The sequence below is a fragment of the Oncorhynchus nerka genome, linkage group LG11, assembly GCF_034236695.1.
Source record: "Oncorhynchus nerka isolate Pitt River linkage group LG11, Oner_Uvic_2.0, whole genome shotgun sequence".
NCBI classification, from domain to species: Eukaryota; Metazoa; Chordata; class Actinopteri; order Salmoniformes; family Salmonidae; genus Oncorhynchus; species Oncorhynchus nerka.
Genome location: NC_088406.1, coordinates 36998117 through 37025643, shown reverse-complemented (window position 1 = coordinate 37025643; position 27527 = coordinate 36998117). Strand labels below are relative to the sequence as shown.

Here is a 27527-nt window from a genome sequence, read left to right as displayed (position 1 = left end):
GAGCACATGGAGGGCTGTGCGGCCCCCCAAAGAAATGCCACCCCACACCATGACTGACCTACCACCAAACCGGTCATGCTGGAGGATGTTGCAGGCAGCAGAACGTTCTCCACGGCGTCTCCAGACTCTGTCACGTCTGTCACATGTGCTCAGTGTGAACCTGCTTTCATCTGTGAAGAGCACAGGGCGCCAGTGGCGAATTTGCCAATCTTGGTGTTCTCTGGCAAATGCCAAACATCCTGCACGGTGTTGGGCTGTAAGCACAACCCCCACCTGTGGACGTCGGGCCCTCATACCACCCTCATGGAGTCTGTTTCTGACCGTTTGAGCAGACACATGCACATTTGTGGCTTGCTGGAGGTCATTTTGCAGGGATCTGGCAGTGCTTCTCTTGCTCCTCCTTGCACAAAGGGGAGGTAGTGAGGTAGCGGTCCTGCTGCTGGGTTGTTGCCCTCCTACGGCCTCCTCCACGTCTCCTGATGTACTGGCCTGTCTCCTGGTAATGCCTCCATGCTCTGGACACTACGCTGACAGACACAGCAAACCTTCTTGCCACAGCTCGCAGTGATGTGCCATCCTGGATGAGCTGCACTACCTGAGCCACTTGTGTGGATTGTAGACTTCGTCTCATGCTACCACTAGAGTGAAAGCACCGCCAGCATTCAAAAGTGACCAAAACATCAGCCAGGAAGCATAGGAACTGAGAAGTGGTCTGTGGTCACCACCTGCAGAACCACTCCTTTATTGGGGGTGTCTTGCTAATTGCCTATAATTTCCACCTGTTGTCTATTCCATTTGCACAACAGCATGTTAAATTTATTGTCAATCAGTGTTGCTTCCTAAGTGGACAGTTTGATTTCACAGAAGTGTGATTGACTTGGAGTTACATTGTGTTGTTTAAGTGTTCCCTTTATTTTTTGAGCAGTGTATACACTGTACCTCACATGCGGCTCATAATAAGACTAAGCAATTAACCTACTAAAATGTTTCTCACTCCATAAAGATACACGAAACAAAAATATAAATGCAACACAAAGTGTTGGTCCCATGTTTCATGAGCTGAAATAAAAGATCCCAGAAATGAACCATAAAACCCCTTTCTATAGAGTAATTTAGAGTTCACAAGTTACCACAGAGATCATACATACAGTGCACTAATTTTTCCACATTTTGTTATGTTACAGCCTTATTCTAAAATGGATGAAATATTTTTCCCCCCTCATCAATCTACACACAATTATCCATAATGACAAAGCAAAAATAGGTATTTAGAAATGTATGCAAATGTATATATAAAAAAAACTGAAATATCGCATTTACATAAATATTCAGAACCTTTACTCAGTAAATTGTTCAAGCACCTTTGGCAGCGACTACAGCCTCAAGTCTTCTTGGGTATGACGCTACAAGCTTGGCACACCTGTATTTGGGGAATTTCTCCCATTCTTCTCTGCAGATCCTCTCAAGCTCTGTCAGGTTGGATGGGGAGCATCGCTGCACAGCTCTTTTCAGGTCTCTCCAGAGATGTTTGATTGGGTTCAAGTCTGGGCTCTGGTTGGGCCACTCAAGGAAATTCAGAGACTTGTCCCGAAGCCACTTCTGCATTGTCTTGGCTCTGTGTTTATGGTCGTTGTCCTGTTGGAAGGTGAACCTTTGCCCCAGTTTGATGTCCTGAGCACTCTGGAGCAGGTTTTCATCAAGGATCCCTCTGTACTTTGCTCCATTCATCTTTCCCTTGATCCTGGTCTCTCAGTCTCTGCCACTGAAAAACATCCCCACAGCATGCTGCCACCACCATGCTTCACTGTAGGGATGGTGCCAGGTTTCCTCCAGACGTGACGCTTGGCATTTAGGCCAAAGAGTTCAATCTTGGTTTCATCAGACCAGAGAATCTTGTTTCTCGTGGTCTGAGTGTCCGTTAGGTGCCAGGTACCTTTTGACAAACTTCAAGCGGGCTGTCTTGTGCCTTCAAATTGAAGAGTGACTTCCGTCTGGCCACTCTACTATAAAGGCCTGATTGGTGGAGTGCTGCAGAGATGGTTGTCCTGGAAGGTACTCCCATCTCCACAGAGATGGAGCTCTGTCAGAGTGTCCATTGGGTTCTTGGTCACCTCCCTGACCAAGGCCCTTCTCCCCTGATTGCTCAGTTTGGCCGGGCGATCAGCTCTAGGAAGAGTCTTTGCTGGTTCCAAACTTCTTGCATTTAAGAATGACGAAGACCACTGTGTTCTTGGGGACCTTCAATGCTGCAGACATTTTTTGGTACCCTTCCCCAGATCTGTGCCTCAACACAATCCTGTCTCAGAGCTCTAAGGACAATTCCTTTGACCTTAAGGTTTGGTTTTTGCTCTGACATGCACTGTCAACTGTGGGACCTTATATAGACAGGTGTGTGCCTTTCCAAATCATTTCCAATCAATTGAATGTACCACAATCAAGTTGTAGAAACATCTCAAGGATGATCAATGGAAACAGGATGCACCTAAGCTTAATTTCAAGTCTCATAGCAAAGGGTCTGAATACTTATGTAAATAAGGTATTATTATTGTTTTTCTAAATTTGCAAACATTTATAAAAACTGTTTTCACTTTGTTATTATGGGGTATTGTGTGCATATTGATGAATACTTTCCAAATGCGTGTAACATATGCATAGATAGCTTCAGAGTCCTCTTTAGGGGACAACATTCAGATAGAATAACACTATAGTATTCATGTCTGGTATCTACTGTATCACACAGTCAATGGTCAGTCCTCTGGATACTGTAACAGACAGATACAATTTGGACCCTCTGAGGGGGGAAGGGCTGACTAATCCTTTGGCATTGTCCTTTGTGCTTCCTTTATGTTCCTGAACCCTTTGCCATGCAACTCCAGGAGTCAGAGATCAATTAGGGTCGAGCCTACAAGGTGCTGTATATATAAAAAAATAACATTGCATGTAGGTTTTGTATTCATAATTATATTTTCTTTTCACAATATAAAATGTCATTTTCTCAGTTTGATATTTTTCACACTTTAGGAAGTAATCACAGTTTTTTTTTTAAATAGATAAATTGTGAACGTTAGCAAACAGATAATCTCTTGTGGACAGGCCACGTAAGCATCTGACTAAATTAGGCTGTATGGACATTAGTGATTGTAGGTGTCAGACTAGGAGTTATTTCTCTCCATGACCTGATATGATATACTTCACATATACTTCACATACACTAGCCCAAACCATAAAAGTCCCAGACCATTATTCCTCCTCCACCAAACTTTACAGTTGGCACTATGCATTGGCAACCGGTCAGGATGCTCTTGATGGTGCAGCTGTAGAACCTTTTGAGGATCTCAGGACCCATGCCAAATATTTTTAGTTTCCTGAGGGGGAATAGGCTTTGTTGTGCCCTCTTCATGATTGTCTTGGTGTGTTTGGACCATTTTAGTTTGTTGTTGATGTGGACACCAAGGAACTTGAAGCTCTCAACCTGCTCCACTACAGCCCCGTCGATGAGAATGGGGGCGTGCTCGGTGCTCCTTTTCTTGTAATCCACAATCATCTCCTTAGTCTTGGTTACGTTGAGGGATAGGTTGTTATTCTGGCACCACCCGGCCAGGTCTCTGACCTCCTCCCTATAGGCTGTCTTGTCGTTGATCAGGCCTACCACTGTTGTGTCGTTTGCAAACTTAATGATGGTGTTGGAGTCGTGCCTGGCCATGCAGTCGTGGGTGAACAGGGAGTACAGGAGGGGACTGAGCACACACCCCTGGGGAGTTCCAGTGTTGAGGATCAGAGTGGCAGATGTGTTGCTACCTACCCTCACCACCTGGGGGTGGCCCATCAGGCATCAGGAAGTCCAGGAACCAGTTGCAGAGGGAGGTGTTTAGTCCCAGGATCCTTAGCTTAGTGATGAGCTTTGAGGGTACTATGGTGTTGAACGCTGAGCTGTAGTCAATGAATAGCATTCTCACATAAGTGTTCCTTTCGACCAGGTGGGAAAGGGCAGTGTGAAGTGCAATAGAGATTGCATCATCTGTGGATCTGTTAGGGTGGTATGCAAATTGGAGTGGGTCTAGGATGTGAGTGCTACGGGTCTCTAGTCATTTAGGCAGGTTGCCTTTGTGTTCTTGGGCACAGGGACTATGGTGGTCTGCTTGCAACATGTTGGTATTACAGACTCAATCAGGGACATGTTGAAAATGTCAGTGAAGACACCTGCCAGTAGGTCAGCACATGCCCGGAGCACACGTTCTGGTAATCTGTCTGGCCCAGCAGCCTTGTGTATGTTGACCTGTTTAAAGGTCTTACTCACGTCAGTTACGGAGAGCGTGATCACACAGTTGTCCAGAATAGCTGATGCTCTCATTCATGCCTCAGTGTTGCTTGCCTCATGGCGAGCATAGAAGTGATTTAGCTTGTCTGGTAGTGGCTGTGCTTCCCTTTGTAGTCTGTAATAGTTTGCAAGCCCTGCAACATAAGATGAGCGTCGGAGCCGGTGTAGTATGATTCAATCTTAGCCCTGTATTGACACTTTTCCTGTTTGATGGTTCGTCGCATAGCAGGATTTCTTGTAAGCTTCCGGGTTAGAGTACCGCACCTTGAAAGCGGCAGCTCTACCCTTTAGCTCAGTGCAAATGTTGCCTGTAATCCATGGCTTCTGGTTGGGGTATGTACGTAGTCACTGTGGGGACGACCTCCTCGATGCACTTATTGATAAAGCCAGTGACTGATGTGTTGTACTCCTCAATGCCATCAGAAGAATCCCGGAACATATTCCAGTCTGTGATAGCAAAACAGTCCTGTAGTTTGGCATCGGCTTCATCTGACCACTTTTTTTTTATAGACAGAGTCACTGGTGTTTCCTGCTTAAATTTTCGCTTGTAAGCAGGAGGATAGAGTTGTGGTCGGATTTACCAAATGGAGGGTGAGGGAGAGCTTTGTACGCGTCTCTGTGTGGAGTACAGGTGATCTAGAATTTTTTCCCTCTGGTTGCACATTTAACATGTTGATGGAAATTTGGTAGAACTGATTTAAGTTTCCCTGCATTAAAGTCTCCGGCCACTAGGAGCGTCGCCTCTGGGTGAGTGGTTTCCTGTTTGCTTATTTCCTTATACAGATCACAGTCTTAGTGCCAGCATCTATCTGTGGTGGTAAATAAACAGCCACGAAAAGTATAGCTGAAAACTCTCTAGGCAAGTAGTGTGGCATGCAATTTATCACAGTATACTCTACATCAGGTGAGCAAAATCTAGAGACTTCCTTAGATTTCGTGCACCAGCTGTTGTTTACAAATATGCTCAGACCGCCCCCCCTCATCTTGGAGTGTGCGGTTCTATCTTGCCGGTGCTGCGTATATCCCGCTAGATGAATATCCATGTCGTCATTCAGCCACGATACCGTGAAACATAGGATATTACAGTTTTGATGTCCCATTGGACATGATGTCCCATTGGTAGGGTATTCGTGATCGTACCTAGTTTATTGTCCAATGATTGCACGTTGGCGAATAGTATTGACAGTAACGGCAGCTTTCCCCCTCGCCTTTTTTGGGTCCTGACCAGGCATCCGGCTCTTTGTCCTCTGTATCCGTGTCGCTTCTTCTTGAAAATAACGGGGATGTTGGCCCTGTCGGGTGTTTGATGAATGTCCTGTGAGTCTTGCTTGTTGAAGAAAGAATCTTCATCTAATCTGAGGTGAGTGATCGATATCCTGATATCCAGCTCTTTTTTGTCTTAAGATACGGTTGCAGAAACATTATGTACAAAATAAGTTACAAATAACATGAACAAAAACACATAATAGCACAATTGGTTGGGCGCCCGTAAAACTGCTGCCATTTCTTCCGGCGCCATTTTGTTAACTATTAACTTCACAGTACAGAATAAGTTTGGGAAGGAAGTTATGTCAAGTTAATTTAACTCTTGAAAGTAAAAGTATTGCTCAAAGTCAATTTCTTGCTCAAAGCCATTAGCGGGACTGTTATTGTACAGCCCAGTTTTGAATATTGCACGAAAAGCCAGGGTTATAAATTTGCTTGTTCTTAAACTGACCCTGCCTCCCGCTGAGTATGACTCGCTACTAGCTAGTGTAGGTGCCGGTAGAACTGCTGAACTGGCGGGATTAGCTGCTAGCTAAAGCATCGCCATCAGGAGCGGATTTCCCCTCACTCCTCTTCTCCTCCACTGGCAGTTTTCTGGGTCGTTTAGGTTTCGAATCACCATCTTTCTCTGGATTTGTGGACTTGAAAAAAAACAAACTCGATTGCTTTCTCTCATCCATTTTTTATTTGGCTTTCCCACGTTTCAAATTCAATAGTGAGACGACTGGCCTAGCTACATTCCGTGATTTACGTAGGGACCTTCACTAGCAGACCACCACTCCTAAGACAAGACCTGTGCCAAGATCAGTTACTTTCCACACCGGCCCTCCCCATAACCTCCATGTCTACAAATAAAAGAGCAGATCTGTGATCAGTGTTGCAGGATAGGATGATTACACAGACGGACCCCCGCGCTTTTACGTGATGGTTTTTCTGTGGGGCAGGGGAAATAATGAGGGGGGACAATTGATTTAGCTGATTGCTTTCATTAGAATGTTTACAGTGCAAACAGTGAAACAATTAATACATCTTGCCGCGAGAGGTACTGCATCCTGTTCCCGCAGGATCCAGCACTGGATATTTTCTAGGTCTAAGCAAAACATAGCAAGTGTCGCTGTCATCATTCTTGCTGCTTCAAATTCAGTAGCCATACCTGCGAGATGAGGTGCGTGTTTGGTCTCAATTAAATGGAGTAGGCTATATAGCCTATGAATGGGCGGAGAAGCACGGGGCAGTTATCTTTCCAAGGAAATGTATTTCCTAATTAGAATAGCCTAAAAATAAATGTTGATCACCCATATTTCTCCATCTGAAAATCTTCCCACTCTTTCAAGGTAACGTAAACTCGTACATCGCCTTGGTCCGTACAATTGTCCTTAATTAATGTCAATACCATTGTAAAGCACAATTTCTCCCCTTTCCACCAGAATCAATTACATGACCTAAACGCTGCCCGTTTCTGCATAACTCAAGCAGGCAATGAGCCCCATCGGGTCTTTTTAAAAATGGCGGGTGGGGAAGCGAAACTAATGCGTGATAGTGAGAAGACGAGATCTTGTGTGGGAAAATTGCTTTTTTCACTCGATCCGTCCAACTTATCGCCTCTAAAATGTAAATAAAACACTATAAAGAGTTTACATGTGTCATTACATACCTATTTGAAGGTTTGTGTCGAATTTGAATCGGGTTTTTAGGGCGGTGCTAAAGTGATCTTATAAGTAAACAGCGGCTTTGAGAATGATGACGAATAAAATGACCAGGAGCCCCCCCTTACCCCAGTCACTGTCAATTTCTTGTTTTTAAAGGATGATAGAAGTGCTACACCTGGTGGAGAGAGATTGTAAGACAGAAATAGTTGCTTTATGCATGCTGTAAGTTACATGACACGGAGGGTCAGTTCTCAACTTTTCTCCAATACTAGAGCCATTGCCATGTCGATCAACGCTTGAATAGAAACCTAGTTCACACCCCCGATTTTGACTTCAACACAGTCGCTACAGTCCCATTAGTTCTTTGTCGCCTCGTTTGAATGTTGCGGTTGCGCACTTTTGTACGAAATGGGGTGAGTTTACGTTAAACTATAAAATATACTGAACAAAAATATAAACCCATGTAAAGTGTTCATCCCATGTTTCATAAGCGGAAATAAAACATCCCAGAAATTGTCCAAACACACAAAACCGTATTTCTTTCAAATGTTGTGCACAAATGTGTTTACATCGCTGTTAGTGAGCGTTTCTCCTTTGCCAAGATAATCCATACACCTCACAGGTGTGGCATATCAACAAGCTGATTAAGTACACAGGTGGATAAAAGGTCACTGATATAGCCCAGTAATACAGATAGCCTAATATAAGGGCCATGTGAGAATTTCTGGTAATTTAACCTATTTCAAGTTATTTTTGTGCATTTGATATTACCTATAGGGCACAACATTGTTGGGATTATGGTTGGCAATGGGTTGCGTCACATTCGCCTAAAATAACATGTCAGGACTGTGGTTGGGTTTGGGACCAGTTCTTGCGGTAGCGGGTGGGAGTCGGACAGAAAGCTAGTGGGTGCGGTATGAAAAACTGCGGGGCGGAAGGGGTATGAAAAAATTGGTACAGCGCAGATCTGTACTGTGCATCATGACATTGAAGCCTTTAACATTAGAGCCGTTTATTACTGTGTCAGTGTGAAAAGTATGGAATTCGCTAGGGAAACTGACAGATCAATAATGTTACATGCCATATTGACTAATATAAACTCACATTGAAAAACGTCAGAATATCTTCTTTCAATCATTTGGTCGATGGTTTCATCGTTTGACTCAGGTCTACTGTGATTGAAGAAAAAAAAAGAATAGCTACAGTAACGTTAGCCAACTTTTAACCAGCTCTCTCCCTCTGATAAAACTGTCAAAAGCTAGCCAAGTTCATTTACTTCTGTTGAAACCGGACAAAAAAGGCTACAAAACATTTCCATAAAAACAACCGCTGTCAGATAGTACAAATAGCCACCTCATAATGCAAGTTTCTGCTCGGCTTGCTTTTACAACTCCGTGAAAGAGGGCAACACATACACACTGAACTATGCTGGTCAAATCAATCTTTATACAGCACATTTCAGACATGTAATGCAACAATTTGCTTTACAGGAAAAAAATGAAAATAAGATGAAATATTTACTACAAAAACAAGAAAAAAAGGATAACAAAAGGAACAACTAATGACAAACTGGTCAAATCAAATCAAGCTTTATGCAACACAATGTGCTTTACAGGAAAAATATGAAAATAAACAAGCATAAGATAAAAAACAAAAGGACAAACTGAACAAGAAAAAAATCCGGCCTTCCAGAAGCTTGGCCTCCACATAGCCTGACAGACCACTATGTGTCCACATGGTCCAAAATCCAGCGACCATGCTGAGGCGTCCACATGGTCATAAAGCACACTGTTGCCACTTTTTGTATCACATTACAATGAGAAGGGGGGGGGGGGCAAAAATGCAATTCCCCCCCCAGTGAAAGTTGCACCCCTGAATGAAATAAGTTGTGTTGTCCATACCATCATTGTAATGTCATGCTTGAATAACATAGGACTAGAATAAGATGCAGATGGCTATCATTTCTCTTCACGAAGATTGAATGGTAATGGGTCTGAATAAATAACTGGTATACACTACCACCATTAAGAAGGAAAGAAATTCCACAAATATACTTTTAACAAGGCACTCCTATTATCTGAAATGCATTCCAGGTGACTACCTCAGACAGAACGCATCTCCTTCCTGAGCGGTATGATGGCTGCGTGGTCCCATGGTGTTTATACTTGCTTACTATTGTTTGTACAGATGAATGTGTTACCTTCAGGCATTTGGAAATTGCTCCCAAGGATAAACCAGACTTGTGGAGGTCTACAATTTTTTTCTGAAGTCTTGGCTGATTTCTTTGGATTTTCCCATGGATGTCAAGCAAAAAAGCACTGAGTTTGAAGGTAGGCCATGAAATACATCCACAGGTACACCTCCAATTGACTCAAATTATGTCAATTAGCCTATCAGAAGCTTCTAAAGCCATGACATTATTTCCTGGAATTTTCCAAGCTGTTTAAAAAGGCACAGTCAACTTTGTATGTGAACTCGACGTCGACTGATTATGATTTTAACGCAAATACCGATTATTGGAGGACCAAAATAAGCCGATACCGATTAAAATCGGACAATTTTTTTAAGGAATTTGTAATAATGACAATTACAACAATACTGAATGAACACTTATTTTAACACATCAATAAAAATCATGAAACATGTTCAATTTGGTTTAAATAATGCAAAAACAAAGTGTTGGAGAAGAAAGTAAAAGTGCAATATGTGCCATGTAAAAAAAGCTAACGTTTAAGCTCCTTGCGCAGAACATGAGAACATATGAAAGCTGGTGGTTCCTTTTAACATGAGTCTTCAATATTCCCAGGTAAGTTTTAAGTTGTAGTTATTATAGGACTATTTCCCTCTATACCATTTTGTATTCCATATACCTTTGACTATTGGATGTTCTTATAGGCACTTTAGTATTGCCAGTGTAACAGTATAGCTTCTGTCCCTCTCCTCGCCCCTAACTGAGCTCGATGCAGTGTTACCCATGCAGAGCAAGGGGAACAACTAGTCCAAGTCTCAGAGCGAGTGACCTTTGAAACGCTGTTAGTGCGCACCTCGCTAACTAGCTAGCCATTTCACATCGGTTACACCAGCCTAATCTTAGGAGTTGATAGACTTGAAGTCATAAACAGCTCAATGCTTGAAGCACAGCAAAGAGCTGCTGGCAAAACGCACGAAAGTGCTGTTTGAATGAATGCTTACGAGCCTGCTGCTGCCTACCACCGCTCAGTCAGACTGCACTATCAAATATCAAATCATAACATAACACACAGAAATACGAGCCTTTGGTCATTAATATGGTCGAATCCGGAAACTATCATTTCGAAAACAAAACGTTTATTATTATCGCATATACCCTGACTCTGTGTGCAATGAACGCAAGAGAAGTGACACAATATCACCTGGTTAATATTGCCTGCTAACCTGGATTTCTTTTAGCTAATTAAATATGCAGGTTTAAAAATGTATACTTATGTGTATTGATTTTAAGAAAGGCATTGAGGTTTATGGTTAGTTACACGTTGGAGCAACGACAGTCCTTTTTCCGCAAATGCACACCGCATCGATTATATGCAACGCAGGACACGCTAGATAAACTAGTAATATTATCAACCATGTGTAGTTAACTAGTGATTATGATTGTTTTTTATAAGATAAGTTTAATGCTAGCTAGCAATTTACCTTGGCTTCTTACTGCATTCGCGTAACAGGTAGGCTCCTCGTGGAGTGCAATGAGAGGCAGGTGGTTAACGCGTTGGACTAGTTAACCATAAGGTTGCAAGATTGAATCCCCGAGCTGACAAAAATGTCGTTCTGCTCCTAAACAAGGCAGTTAACCCACCGTTCCAAGGCCGTCATTGAAAATAAGAATGTTCTTAACTTACTTGCCTAATTAAATAAAAGGTGTAAAAAATATATATATATATATATATATATATATATTTTTTTTTTTTTAATTGGCCAAATCGGTGTCCAAAAATTTAAACTTGAAATCGGCCCTAATTAATCGGCCATTCCGATTAATCGGTCGACCCCTACTTCTGAGCCACTGGAATTGTGATACTGTGAATTACAAGTGAAATAATCTGTCTGTAAAAAATTGCTGGAAAATTACTTGTGTCATGCACACAGTAGATGTCCTAACAGACTTGCCAAAACTATAGTTTGTCCACAAGAAATTTGTGGAGTGGTTGAAAAAAATGAGTTTTAACAACTCCTACCTAAGTGTACGTAAACTTCCGACTTCAACTGTATAATTTAACAGTTCCATTTTACGTCATACTGAAATAATGTATTCTAATTTACCGGTTTCTCAGTTATTTATCCGGGGAAAAGGGAGTGGGTTTGGGTGGGAAATCTCAGTAGATCTCGGTAACCCGGTTCAGCGTGCACTGCGCCCGCCCCGCCACAGGAGTCGCTAGTGCGCGATGGGACAAGGATATCCCTGCCGACCAAACCCGGACGACGCTGGGCCAATTGTGCACCGCCCCATGGGTTTCCTGGTCACGGCCGGCTGCGACAGAGCCTGGACTCGAACCCAGAATGGGAGGCCCCTCCCCGCTATTCAACCCTATTGTAAACCCATAAAATCATAACGGAAGTCATGCAGATGTCAGGCTATCCACTGTTGGACTGTCCAACCTTGGACTCTCCCATTTTGGATTCTCAGACCTGACAAACTTCAATTTGGGACTCTCCGACTTGAATTGGGAGTCTCGGATTTAGAACCATCCAATTTGGCTTTCTTACTGCCATCAACCATCACCTCTTGCAACCTATTCCTCCTCCATTCACAGCTCTCCTCATAGGGGCACATCCTACACTTCCAAGCCTCTTCTATATCCTCAATATCCACTCCATGGGGCTCCCTCTCCCCCCTCCAGAAGGCCAGGTAGTCCCTGAGCTCAGCCCTTAGCTGGGTCTCCTCAAACTCTACCTCCCTGTTTCCTATGAGGACTCCGGAGCTCTGATGTCTGTATTCCAGGCATAGCTTGTCAATGGGCTGGAGGTTAGAGAAATGTAGCACAACCAACAGGTGGTCCACAAGCTCTCCGAAGGTGACTGCCAGGAGGCCCAATTTCTGGGCATACCTCTGGAGCTCTGACCCAAAGGCCTGGTGGGGCCGGAGCTTGAGGAAGTGGAGGAGCTGATCCCTCTTCACAGAACCCTGAACCATAGAGTCAAACAGCAGCTTATACACACCCACCTGACAGAGAGATCAGAGAGAGAAAGTGATCAGAGAAGAGTCAGAGACCAGAGGGACAGATAAATGAGACCAGAAAGAGAGAGAAAGGTCAGAGAGAGCTACACCAAAGAGGTCAGCGAAACATCAGAGCGACATAGTGTGTGGTCTGGTAGTGTAGCATAGGGCCTTTTGGGGGCCCTAAGCTACACTAAAGAAAACTTGTTTCAACTAATTATGACTAAAGTCCAGGTAGCAGATAATGGTCCCTAATATATATATGTATGTAGTTGGGTTCTATACATGGGTTCTAACTTGAAAAAAGTATTTGTTAGTTAACAATTGTACAATTTATGCTCCCTGCATATTAATACCACAAAGACTGCCAGTAATTGCTAAGGCATTGAGATATACACTACCGTTCAAAAATTTGGGGTCACTTAGAAATGTCCTTGTTTTTGCTAGAAGGCCAGCATCCCGGAGTCACCTCTTCACTGCTGATGTTGAGACGGGTGTTTTGAGGGTACTGTTTAATGAAGCTGCCACTTGAAGATTGTATTAGCTAACACAACTTGCCATTGGAATTACAAGAGTGATGGTTGCTGATAATGAGCCTCTCTAGATATTCCATAAAATATCTGCTGTTTCCAGCAAAAAAAAATAGTAATTTGGAACATTTACAAAGTCCACACTGCATTTCTGATAAACGTTATGTTATTTTAAATGGACAAAAAAAAAGTGCTTTTCTTTGAAAAACAAGGACATTTCTAAGTGACCCCAAATTTTTGAACGGTAGTGTAAGTGCTACACTGTTTTTTTTGTCCTAGTGTTACCTGAACTAAAAGAAAATGTGTTGGCCCAAACTTAGCTCCAGAAGATTGGAATGCTGTGAACCAAATGTTTTTGAGTTCAAATCGCAGGTGAGGACATGTTGAATATGAATTACTGTATAAATTAACATGCAATGTAATCATGTACAATATGTAAGTTGAAAACATTGTATGTTAAAATCACTGTGTGTGTGTGTGTAACATTCTTTATTTTAGGTAAGCTGCCCAAATAACAATTTCAAACTAAATGAACACGAGACATTTTGAGAAACAAAATGTTAAGTTCTGGTAACACTTTGATCAAAAAGTTGAGTAAACTAAAAAAAAAGGTTGTGGAACCAGTTACTTAATAATATTTAGTTGAAACAACTTGATTTTTGTTTACAGTGTAGATGGTTGGGGGCCTGTCATGCCAAATAGTGTCCCCCTGCCAAAAAGAGTCCCCCCCCCACACAATGGGATTCAATGAGTTCTAGATTCTGTTGCAAGGGCTGTTGCTTGAACTTGTGAAATTCTGACCTGATTACGTAATGAACCAAAGCGTCCATTGCTATACTGGTTGCTTGGCTCTATTTTACCTCGTAGAGGTCGCGAATGAAGGAGGACGCGGGTAGTTCAACATTTCCTAATCTCCCTCTTTTCCCCCTGCCCCGCTACAAAGCTTCTCCCTACAGGCAGTCACTGAGTCCGAGGTGCTAAAGGAGCTCCTTAAACTTGATCCCCAAAAAACATCTGGGTCAGATGTTTAGACCCTTCTTTAAGGTTGCTGCCCCTATCATCACCAAGCCTGTCTCACCTTTCTGGTGAGGTTCCAATTGCTTGGAAGGCAGCCAATTTGTTCTTTATTTAAAGGGTGAGATCAAGCTGGTCCGAACTGTTACAGGCCTATTTCTATTTTGCCCTGTTTATCAAAAGTGTTGGAAAAACTTGTCAATAATCAACTGACCGGCTTTCTTGATATCTATAGTATTCTCTCGGGTATGCAATGTGGTTTCCGCTCAGGTTATGGACGCATCACTGCAACCTTATAGGTCCTCAATGATGTCACCATTGCCCTTGATTCTAAGCAATGTTGTACTGCTATTTATATTCACTTGGCCAAAGCTTTTGATTCAGTAGACCATTGCATTCTTGTGGGTATTGACTAAGGAGTATTGGTGTCTGAGGAGTCTTTGGCCTGGATTGCTAACTACATCTCTCAAAGAGTGCATGAATTCAGAAAATCAGCTGTCTCAGCCACTGCCTATCACCAAGAGAAATACCCCAAGGCTCGATCCTAGGCCCCACGATCTTCTCAATTTACATCAACATAGCTCAGGTAGTAGGAAGCTCTCATCCATTTATATGCAGATAGTCTTATACTCAGCTGGCCCCTCCATCGGATTGTGTGTTAAATGCTCTATAACAAACCTTTCTTAGTGTCCAACAAGCTTTCTCTACCCTTAACCTTGTGCTGAACACCTAAAAAAAACAAGTCATGTGGTTTGGTAAGAGGAATGCCCCTCTCCCCACAGGTGTGATTACTACCTCTGAGGGTTTAGAGCTTGAGGTAGTCACCTCATACAAGTACTTGGGAGTATGGCTAGACGGTACACTGTCCTTCTCTCAGCAAATATCAAATCTGCAGGCTAAAGTTAAATCTAGACTTGGTTTCCTCTATCGTAAATCGCTCCCCTTTCACCCCAGCTGCCAAACTAACCCTGTTTCAGATTACCATCCATCCCATGTTAGATTACAGAGACTTAATTTATGGATCGGCAGGTAAGGGTGCTCTCGAGCAACTAGATGTTCTTTACCATCAGATTTGCCACCAATGCTCCTTATAGGACACATCAATGCATTCTATACTACTCTGTAAATCGGTCATCTGTGTATAGTCACAATACCCACTTGTTGATGCTTATTTATAAAACCCTCTTAGGCCTCACTCCCCCCTATCTGAGATATCTACAGCAGCCCTCATCCTCCACATAACACCCATTCTGCCAGTCACATTCTGTTAAAGGTTCAGTTCACTGCAGCAAGTGACTGGAACGAGCTGTAACAAACACTCAAACTGGACAGTTGTATCTCCATCTCTTCATTCAAAGACTCAATCATGGACACTCTTACTGACAGTTGTGGCTGCTTTGCTTCTACCTTCTTGCCCTTTGTGCTGTTGTCCGTGCCCAATAATGTTTGTACCATGTTTTGTGCTACTACCATGTGTTGCTACCATATTGTTGTCATGTTGTGTTGCTACCATGCTATGTTGTCTTTGATCTCTATGTAGTTTACATTTACATTTACATTTAAGTCATTTAGCAGACGCTCTTATCCAGAGCGACTTACAAATTTAGGAACTGCTTTGTTGCGTTGTTTACAGGTGATGAACAAGAATAGCCCCCAAAAGACAGAACACACAATTGTACCATAGTTACTACACTACGAGATTTTTAAAATACAAAACAAAAGAAATGTAGATATTGAATTTATGGTTTTGAACCTATACAATTTACCCGTTTCTTAAAGAGCAAAGACAAACAAAAAAATGAAAAAGAGCAAGAGGATAATATCACCTGGAGGACAAACAGTAATATTCACTGAATAGACATTTGTTGGAACTCCAGAAGAGCAGGAAAAGGGCTGATAGTGTATAAAGGTTTTTTTTCTTCTTTTAACTTTAACTCAAGCTGTATTAAATACAGGCTTTGTACAGGACAATTGCACTTCACCAAAACAGAAATATACAAACAAGGAAATTACAGCCCAAAATAGTTGTTTTAACTGATTAAAAAAATAAAAGAAAACCTAAAACATAACTACAGAGTCCCAACAGGTTAAGGGTGGGATTGAAAATAAAGGTGAGACAAAAATGGAGGGGATCCTGAACTCCAGAGCTGACTGGTGCTGCTCTATCTGGGGTGTAGGGGTGTGTGTGCGCATCTCCTCCTCCTCCTCCCATCATATTCCCTTCTTACAAATGGAACGCTCAGAATGGTGTATTTGTGTTGTCTCTTGTCGTGGTGTCTTTTGTCATATAGACCATTGTTTGATTTTTAATCCCAGCCCCCGTCCCTGCAGGAGGTCTTTTGGTAGGCAGTCATTGTAAATAAGAATTTGTTCTTAAATGACTTGCCTAGTTAAATAAAAGGTTAAATAAATAAAAAGTCAGCTAGCCAGCTACAATAGCGGGCTAACTATCCAGTTATATTTAGCTAGCTATTATAGCTTTCTGTCCAGTTTGAGTATGTAGCTTGCACTTCAATGGCATCCCTCAAGAAGATTTTATTTTATCTTTCCAACCAGGCGAAGTACTGGCACAACATTCAGAGAAATTCTAGCCGGGTGTTTGCATAGCGATGATAAAAATAACATAATTTAGGCTGTAATGATCTCCAAAATTCGAATCATTAGGACATCACACCGTTGATATAGCAATGGACACTAATAGTTGATCGAATCCCATTGTGACGCAGAGGGGGACATTTTTTGGCCGGGGGACATTATTTCGTATGACAGTCCCGCTAGCGGCCTCTTATGTCATTTATTGGCTGGACCGGCACTTTGTGGAGCCTACCTGTAGAGAGTGTCCCTTGGCCTGGGCAGGATGCGGCAGGGAGTTGTGACTGCGGGTCTTCAGTTCACTCAGGACCAGATCCCCAGACTTACTACAATACAGCTCATCAACCACACCCAGGAAAAACACCCCATCCAACACACCTAACACTGGAAACTCCCGTACAAGCTGGCCTGGGAAACACAAACAGATTCTGAGATGGCTATTTGCAACAGTTTATCATCTTTTGTCATCATTACAGTATGATCATATTTAGTGTACTCTATCAAACCTGATCAGTACCACCATACCTGCCTCCAGAGCTGGGACCATCTGTATCAGGTTGATGAGTTTCAAGGCTTCCCTGTCCTCTCTGGTATGAACAACCACAGTCACAGCATCTGGGTTTGCCTCCAGTTCTAGACACATATATACAAGGACAGGAAATAGGTTATCACTAACTACCTCCACATCATCCATAAAGAGATCAAGCATACACATGAAAACACAGGGATTTATGTTACGGGGAAAGTTGAAGTTACAAAATTACTTGTTACATGAAAGCAGTCTATGGGCCAATGACCTTCCATTCAGGATTGGCTCATGAAGTAGTTCATTATGGTTATGGAAATGTATGATTACTTTCTAGGTTACAACATGCTGCTTACCTCTAGCAAGATGAATACTGGCCCCTGTCGTCACTGCAGTCCTTCTCATCTCTCTCCTCTTCATATGAGGCTTGAGGAACCCATAGACCACTTTAATTTCACACCATGACTGCTCACACAGCTGAGTAACATTCAGGTGATGCTTACTGAACCTCTCCATTGGACTCTGGTCTGGGACTGACAGGGTAAAAGTGCTCCTATTGTTGCTCAGCCTCTCGAACGGGGCCACAACCATGTGACCCCTGATGGACGGACGAATAAAAATAAATTGATAGTTTACATATCGCAATATTATTTTGGATGATATATTGATACTGTGACTCCAAGTATCGATTTGTAAAACAAATATTTTAAGCTAGGTAGCGTTAGCTAGCACTAGATAGCTGTACCTGTGTCAAAAAGAGGGTATTTTTCATCCTATACAGTAGCTTGTTCTCCATCTTTTTAAATAGTGAGCCAACATGTTTTCAGCACTTTCATTTCCATGACTGATGAAAACTAATTTTTATCATGGCTCCCTTGTCTCTCTGCAGCAGACATACTGTATAGTTAACAATACATATAGAATCGTGAGAATTGCAATACATATCGTATCGGCACCTAAGTATCGTGATAATATCATTGTGATGTCCCTGGCCATTCCCAGCCCTAATGTACACACACACACACACACACAGACAGGAGCTGTTAATCATCCCTCTCTCACACACACAGAACAGAAGTTGCTGATCCCCTCTATGTTGCACAAAAGCATCTGTTGGATTCTAGCTTGAAATATTGTTATTCCTGTTACCATTAATATAACTTATTGATTACATGTATAAGGAATGTATATGTGGTCAATGAAGGGTGGATAGGAATTAGGTGTATGGAGGGTGGGAGACAAGGGGAAGTTCAGAAAGTTAATATTCTGTCCCATGTTTCTAAAGAGGGAGGCAGGGTTAATAGTTAGAGACTAAGGCAGGCCAGCTGCAGAACTAGGGAGGAGCGAGGACTTCAATCAACATATAAAGTGAGAAGCAACCTCTGGGAGGGGGACCAGAGGGGCCCACCACAACAGTCCTATCTTACACACACACATACTTCCACGCAGGTTCAAGCATCAGGCAGAGCCATGACTTCACCAGTGAGAGGAACCAATTAAGTTCCTGCCGAGCTACAGAGATGCAGGCTGTCTAGATGTGCAAGGAGTTGACCCCGCCTATTAGTAGGTTATAAATATATGTGCTTGTGTAATCATGCTTAGTCTTTGCAGCTGTATGACCCAGTAATTGAATAAACTTAGTTTGAGCTTTTTCTAGGTCGTCACACATCATATAAAGGGAACCAGAGTCAAATCTCTCTGTATGGCACGGCAGTGTTGAGAACTGTTATCAAAGGTTAAACTTGGCATAATATACATGAATGGGTTTACCGTTTCTTAATTTGGCCTTCGATTCTCTCCTCCTTGGCAAGGGACTGGCCATCATTGACCACACACACACCCAGTGTCGGACTGTGTTGATCAGCACCAGCGCTCAAACTGGTACCACCAGGAGTCAGACTGGTACCAGCAGGGGGAGTCAAACTAGGTTGGTCAGAAGGGGCTAGAGTAGATGAAATATAAGAAAGATACTGTAGTAAGGAAACTTCAGAGAAGTAATAGTTACTGTATTTTATTAACTGTATAGATTGACCTATGGACAACTTTTTCAAATGTAGGATATAAACTATGGCACTGTATTGCTGTAATGTACATTCAGGCATAGGATACAGAAGAGCAGAGAATACGGTTCATGAAAACAGTTAATAGTATTCAATAATCCCATTGGGCATGCATCTCGTCTAGGAATGCTGTTAGCAAACATTTCAATAAACAGTCATACTCACCGAGACGCTCCGAAAGTATCCTGATGAGTTGTGCATTGCTTATATCACACCCGTCATCTAATGGATCGTCCCTTGGAGTTGTTTTTGAATTCATTGTAAAAAGTGAAAGTGCATATTACTAGACTAAGACTGATTCTTTAACTCAATTACGCGTAGTCAAATAATGTTCATTGGACCTGACAATAGACAATTGTATTACGCAGTTGTTTTGCCCAGACTTGTTAGTGAAGTCACACCTCTCATTGACGTCAGTATTGTTTAGATCGTGTCTCATTGGTTCGTTTCTGTGGAGGGTCACATGCGAGGAGCTAGTGTTGCAGCGATTGGTTATTGTAACAAAATATGGTGTCTTGTTTTATACGTTGTATAACGTGTAGTGAGTGCTATGTATGCTTCGATATAAAGCAGTTGACAAACAATGTATCAAAGGAAAATTAACTCTTTATTTAACTATCAATAGTTTGATGTTGTATCGACTTAGCCCAAGAGTCCGTAGAGAATGAAACACAGGATAAACGTTGATACGGTGGTATGGAGTCAGGAAGCGTTGACGTCTACCAACGCGAGCGATAGAATTGTTAAAATAATAAAATAAAAATAAGGTTAAAGGAGTCATACTGAGACCAGGGTTGTTGTTTTTTAATTTACAGATGAGCCCCGAATTACAGAAAATACACACATCAATATAAATACAAAATGCAAGGAGAAAGAACATCGTCATAAAAAACAAACATTAATTTTACCTTTATTTAACCAGGTAGGCTAGTTGAGAACAAGTTCTCATTTGCAACTGCGACCTGGCCAAGATAAAGCGTAGCAATTCGACACATACAACACAGAGTTACACATGGAATAAACAAAACATACAATCAATAATACAGTAGAACAAAATAAAATATACAGTGAGTGCAAATGAGGTAAGGAAATAAATAGGCCATGGTGGCGAAGTAATTACAATATTCATCAGTAACAAGGTCCTCAATCAGCCTTCTGAATTGCCCCAAAGGCACAAAAACACCACATTTAAGAACATTTTGAAGATTGTTCCACAAATAAAAAGGTGCAAGAAAAGTAAAAGCTGATTTACCTAACTCAGTAGAGACCAAAGGAGTTTCCAGAGTTAACTATCCCTGAGACTGAGTGTGGTAACTCCTGTTTAAAGTTTAGTAAAGATGTTCAGTACAGTGGGACATTTTGTAAAAGGGCTTTATAAATGTAGGTTGATACAAGGCCATGTTTCCGTGACATGAAAAAGGGCCAATATCCAGAAACCTGATTTAACACCATCAGTACACCAGTTACATGCACCTGTCTAGGCCAATTGAGGAAGGCCTCTGAATTAGCAGTGAATGATCAACAGTATCAAAAGTCTGACAGGTCAATGCAGAGGGCAGCACAATGTTGCCTTTTAGCCATACAGTAAGCCACATCATTTATAACTAGGGATACAGCAGAGATATGATCTGCTATGTGTGCTATGATCTGGTCTACATTTAAAACACATTTCTAAGATAAGAAAGATCTTAGCTGAGAATTAATCAAGGATTTTAATATTTTAGCTAGGCAAGAAAGTTTAGAAATAGGATGATAATTGTTTAGGTCACAAGGGTCACCACCTTTGTGAAGGGGGAGTACATGGGCCACCTTCCAAACCTTGGGGATAGTACCAGACATAATCACCAGGTTAAAAATATGGGTTAATGATTTAGCAATCAGGGGAGGAGAGAGCTGCAGCAGAAATGGATCAAGCATAGCCTCAGTGGATGTTTTTTTTTTTTACTATCACAGATAGTAAATTGTTAAAATGAAAACAAAAGAAGTTGACGGGTTAACCGTTGAGTCTGCCAGCCTTTAGCTGAGGGAAGAGCAGTCGACTGACCAGGGTCAATTAAACCACTGTTTCTTTCAAATAAAAGGACAGCAAGAGGAAGAAGAGAAAGGACAAAACAAAATATAAAAAGAAGCGTGGATCTACGAGAAATGGTCAGAGCTCGCCTTTAAACTCTGGCGATGAACCAGGTTGGTTTGATGCTCACAAAATCTAGTTAAATGCCCAGCGTAAGCCTATAGGCCTACCCACAACTGTTTTACCATAACGTTATCATTGTAACCCCAAAACGGATCTGTTTAATGTTTGTCATAGATTTTTGTTAAAGTTGCAATATGTAACTTTTTAGGCGATCTGACCAAATTAATATAGAAATGCAGTTATAGATCTGTCACTCATTAAAAGCAAGTCTAAGAACCTGTATATCTATCCGTTCTTTGTGCACGATTTCCAGTGGCATGTACATCTCAGTGGGGCAAACCCAGCAAAGCCACTAACCAACACTAAATAATACATTAATTGGACTACAACATTGACAAACGGTGTGCACAAACTGTTAGGGCCTTGCGAAAGTATTCACCCCCCTTGGCATTTTTCCTATTTTGTTGCCTTACAACCTAGAATTAAAATAGATTTTTGGGGGGTTTGTATCATTTGATTTACACAACATGCCTACCACTTTGAAGATGCAAAATATTTTGGGGATTGTAACACAAACAAGTAATAAGACCAAAAAAAACAGAACTTGAGCATGCATAACTATTCACGCCCAAAAGGCAATACTTTGCAGAGCCACCTTTTGCAACAATTACAGCTGCAAGTCTCTTGGGGTATGTCTCTATAAGCTTGGCACACCTAGTCACTGGGATCTTTTTAGTTTTGGTGGGCAGCCCTCTCTGAGCAGGTGTGTTGTGGTGCCATATTCTTTTTTAGAAATGTAATAATGGATTTAATGGTGCCCCATGAGATGTTCAAAGTTTCTGATATATTTTTATAACCCAACCCTGATCTGTACTTCTCCACAACTTTGTCCCTCACCTGTTTGCCGAGCTCATTGGTCTTCATGGTGGTGCTTAGTGCTGTTCAGACACTGGGGCCTTTCAGAACAAGTGTATATTTACGGAGATCATGTGACACTTAGATTGCACACAGGTGGACTTTAATTCATTATGTGACTTCTGAAGGTAATTGGTAATCAGATCTTATTTAGGGGCATCATTGCAAAGGGGGTGAATAGATATGCACGCACCACTTTGCAGTTTTATTTTAGTACTTATTTTAATTTCACTTCACCAATTTGGACTATTTTGTGTATGTCCATAACATGAAATACAAATACAAATCCATTTAAATTCAGGTTGTAATGCAACAAAATATGAAAAACACCAAGAGGGTGTATACTTTTGCAAGGCAATGTAAAGCTGTCTCAATAGAAGAGTCCCAACAGCAAAGTCCCAACACCTAACCACGGCTACACATGGCTGTCAGAAGAGTCCTGTCTGGCAGCAAAACAGTTAATTCAGTCTCATTTAATGCATTTTAAAAACAGATAACTGATATGTCTGACTTGCTTAAACAAATGTGGTTTCTACTGACAATTGATATGTAAACTCAGCAAAAAAAGAAATGTCATCTTACTGTCAACTGCGTTTATTTTCAGCAAACTTAACATGTGTAAATATTTGCATGAGCATAACAAGATTCAACAACTGAGACATAAACTGAACAAGTTCCACAGACATGTGACTAACAGAAATGGAATAATGTTTCCCTGAACAAAGGGGGGGTCAAAATCAAAAGTAACAGTCAGTATCTGGTGTGGCCACCAGCTGCATTAAGTACTGCAGTTCATCTCCTCCTCATTGACTGCACCTGATTTGCCAGTTATTGCTGTGAGATGTTACCCCACTCTTCCACCAAGGCACCTGCAAGTTCCAGGACATTTCTTGAGGGAATGGCCCTAGCCCTCACCCTCTGATCCAACAGGTCCCAGACGTGCTCAATGCGATGGAGATCCAAGCTCTTCGCTGGCCATGGCAGAACACTGACATTCCTGTCTTGCAGGAAATCACACACAGAACGAGCAGTATGGCTGGTGGCATTGTCATGCTGGAGGGTCATGTCAGGATGAGCCTGCAGGAAGGGTACCACATGAGGGAGGAGGATGTCGTAGCACTTTTTGCCAGTCCTGTCTGGTCCAGCGACGGTGGGTTTGTGCCCAAAGGTGACGTTGTTGCCAGTGATGTCTGGTGAGGTCCTGCCTTACAAAAGGCCTACAAGCCCTCAGTCCAGCCTCTCTCAGCCTATTGTGGACAGTCTGAGCACTAATGGAGGGATTGTGCATTCTTGTTGTAACTCGGGAAGTTGTTGTTGCCATCATCTACCTGTCCCGCAGGTGTGATGTTCGGATGTACCGATCCTGTGCAGGTGTTGTTACACGTGGTCTGCCACTGCGAGGACGATCAGCTGTCTATCCTGTCTCCCTCTCTTAGGCGTCTCACAGTACGGACATTGCAATTTATTGCCCTGGCCACATCTGCAGTCCTCATGCCTCCTTGCAGCATTACTAAGGCACGTTCACGCAGATGAGCAGGGATTCTGGGCATCTTTCTTTTGGTGTTTTTCAGTCAGTAGAAAGGCCTCTTTAGTGTCCAAAGTTTTCATAACCGTGACCTTAATTGCCTACCGTCTGTAAGCTGTTAGTGTCTTAACGACTGTTCCACAGGTGCATGTTCATTAATTGTTTATGGTTCATTGAACAAGCATGGAAAACAGTGTTTAAACCCTTTACAATGAAGATCTGTGAAGTTATTTGGATTTTTACAAATTATCTTTGAAAGACAGGGACCTGAAAAAGGGACGTTTCTTTTTTTCTTGAGTTTACTAACTATGACATAAGGGGACAACGAGTGGATAAGAGCCAATCCGTAATTTCGATTAAGACATTAATGAGCGAGCTGGGATGAACGTAGTCAATATAACAATTTGTTCAGCACTTTTGAAATGTACAGCAATAGAATTCAAAACATGGGCCGTTCTTGCAGTATTCTCCCTGTACACAAAGTCAGAACCGTAGGATAAATAAAGGGGGCATATAAGCAGACAATGGAAGCTCTTTTTGATGGCTACAATTCTCTAAAGGGGAAAAAATATTATTATTAAAGGGAACAAATTATTAGGGTGAGGCACATGGGCTACTAACAGCTTACCACACAACATACACTTAGTATTACTTTCTTAGCTACAGTACACATACAGTTGAAGTCGGAAGTTTACATACACCTTAACCAAATACATTGAACTCAGTTTCACAATTTCTGACATTTAATCCAAGTAAAAATTCCCTATTTTAGGTCAGTTAGGATCACCACTTTATTTTAAGAATGGGAAATGTCAGAATAATAGTAGAGAGAATAATTTATTTCAGCTTTTATTTCTTTCATCACATTCCCAGTGGGTCAGAAGTTTACATACTAATTGAGTGTATGGTAACATTGCCTTTAAATTGTTTAACTTGGGATAAACGTTTTGGGTAGCCTTCCACAAGCTTCCCACAATAAATTGGGTGAATTTTGGCCCATTCCTCCTGACAGAGCTGGTGTAACTGAGTCAGGTTTGTAGGCCTCCTTTCTCATACACGCTTTTTCAGTTCTACCCACACATTTCCATAGGGTTGAGGTCAGTGCTTTGTTATGGCCACTCCAGTATCTTGACTTTGTTGTCCTTAAGTTAGGGATAGGCAGGACACAAATGTTGCCAATTGCCAGGGAAAATGCAGAGCGCCAGATTCAAATAAAATACTATACAATTCAAACTTTCATTAAATCACACATGTAAGATACTCAATTAAAGCTACACTCGTTGTGAATCCAGCCAACATGTCAGATTTAAAAAATGCTTTTCGGCGAAAGCATAAGAAGCTATTATCTGATAGCCTGCACCATCTGCACAAGCAGTAAACAAAGGGGTTAGCATATTTCAACCCTGCAGGCGCTACACAAAACGCTGAAATAAAATATAAAACATGCATTACCTTTGATGAGCTTCTTTTGTTGGCACTCCAATATGTCCGATAAACATCACAATTGGTCCTTTTGTTTGACTAATTCCGTCCATATATATCCAAAATGTCCATTTATAAAGCACGTTTGATACCAGAAAAAACTGCTTACAAAAAACGCAACGTCACTACAAAATATTTCAAAAGTTGCCTATAAACTTTGCGAAAATATTTCAAACTACTTTTGTAATACATCTTTAGGTATTTTTAAACGTTAATAATCAATCAAAATTGTAGACGGGGCAATCTGTGTTCAATATAGGAATGACAACAAACCAGCCCCACTTTTCACATCTTGCGCAACTCACAAAGGTGTACCCAGTTCCTAGTTGGCCTACTTCTTCATTGCACAAAGGAATAATCTCAACCAAATTCCAAAGACTGGTGACATCCAGTGGAAGCGGTAGGAACTGAAAACAGGTTCCTAAGAAATATCCCTTGGCAATGACAGGTCAGGGAACAGAGAGAGGAAAAAACATTCTGAACAGTTATCCTCGGGGTTTTGCCTGCTACATAAGTTCTGTTATACTTACAGACATGACTCAAACTGTTTTAGAAACTTCAGAGTGTTTTCTATCCAAATATATGAATAAAACGCATATCTTATATTATTGGCATGAGTAGCAGGAAGTTGAAATTGGGCACGCTATTTATCCAAAAGTGAAAATTCTGCCCCCTAGCCCCAAGAGGTTTTAAGCCATTTTGCCACAACTTTGGAAGTATGCCCGGGGTCATTGTCCATTTGGAAGACCCATTTGCAAACAAGCTTTAACTTCCTGACTGATGTCTTGAAATGTCGCTTCAATATATCCACATAATTTTCCAGCCTCATGATGCCATCTATTTTGTGAAGTGCACCAGTCCCTCCTGCAGCAAATTACCTTCACAACATGATGCTGCCACCCCCGTGCTTCACAGTTAGGATGGTGTTCTTCGGCTTGCAAGCCTCCCCCTTTTTCCTCCAAACATAACGATGGTCATTATGGCCAAACAGTTCTATTTTTTCTATCTTTGTCCCCATGTAGAGTTGCAAACCTTAGTCTGGCATGTTTATGGTGGTTTTGGAGCAGTGGCTTCTTCCTTGCTGAGCTCCCTTTCAGGTTCTTTCGATATAGTACTCATTTACTGTGGATTTAGATACTTTTGTACCAGTTTCCTCCAGCATCTTCACAAGGTCCTTTGCTGTCGTTCTGGGATTGATTTGCAATTTTCGCACCAAAGCAAGTTCAGCTCTAGGAGACAGAACACCACTCCTTCCTGAGCGGTATGACGGCTGCGTGGTCCCATGGTGTTTATACTTGCTTACTATTGTTTGTACAGATGAACGTGGTACCTTCAAGCATTTGGAAATTGTTCCCAAGGATGAACCAGACTTGTGGAGGTCTACAATTTTTTTTCTGAGGTTTGTCTGATTTCTTTTGATTTTCCCATGACGTCAAGCAGAGGCACTGAGTTTTAAGGTAGGCCTTGAAATACATCCACAGGCTCGTTTTTTTCTGAGTTCCCAGTTGTCCTCAACTCACTGAAGTCTGAGATTTCCAAAGTTCTGAGTTTGCAGTTGTTTTGAAAGCTGCAGAAATCATGCTAGATTGATGGCCAATGTCGAACGTTTATCCTTTTAGGCTTGGAAAAGAGACCCTTATAACCAGACTTGGACCACAAATCCACTCCAATGAAGATCAGGCTAGTCAAATCAAATGTTATTTGTCACATGTGCCAAATACAACAGGTGAAGATCTTAGTGAAATGCTTACTTACAAGTCCTTAACCAACAATGCAATTAACAAAAATAAGTTAAGTAAAAAATAAAAGTAACATATATTTAAAGGGCAGCAGTAAAATAACAATAGCAAGGCTATATGCAGGGGGTACCGATACAGAGTCAATGTGCAGGGGCACCGGTTAGTAGAGATAATATGTACACTACCGTTCAAAAGTTGGGTCACTTAGAAATGTCCTTGTTTTTGAAAGAAAATATTTTAAAAATCCATTAAAATAACATAAAATTGATCAGAAATACAGTGTAGACATTGTTAATGTTGTAAATGACTATTGTAGCTGGAAACGGCAGATTTTTTATGGAATATCTACATAGGCATACAGAGACCCTTTATCAGCAACCATCACTCCTGTGCTCCAACTACAAGTTTTGTTAGCCAATCCAAGTGTATCATTAAAAAAGGCTAATTGATCATTAGAAAACCATTTTGCAATTGTTAGCACAGCTGAAAACTGTTGTGCTGATTAAAGTACATGATTAAAATACAACTGGCCTTCGTTAGATTAGTTGAGTATCGGGAGCATCAGCATTTGTGGGTTTGATTACAG

At 41.6% G+C, this 27527-nt stretch overlaps 1 protein-coding gene across 1 annotated transcript; it reads right to left on the bottom strand.

The window, feature by feature from the left end:
- Window positions 1-8228: 8228 nt before the first annotated feature.
- LOC115136812 (exonuclease V-like) lies at window positions 8229-19540 on the bottom strand. Its single transcript, XM_029672625.2, has 6 exons — window positions 19312-19540; window positions 18857-19028; window positions 17443-17684; window positions 17086-17193; window positions 16796-16968; window positions 8229-12430 (listed from the first exon to the last, which is right to left on the bottom strand). The coding sequence occupies exons 1-6, from the start codon at window positions 19403-19405 to the stop codon at window positions 11906-11908; spliced, it is 1314 nt and encodes a 437-aa protein (XP_029528485.1). The 5' UTR covers window positions 19406-19540; the 3' UTR covers window positions 8229-11905.
- Between the last annotated feature and the right edge of the window lie 7987 nt (window positions 19541-27527).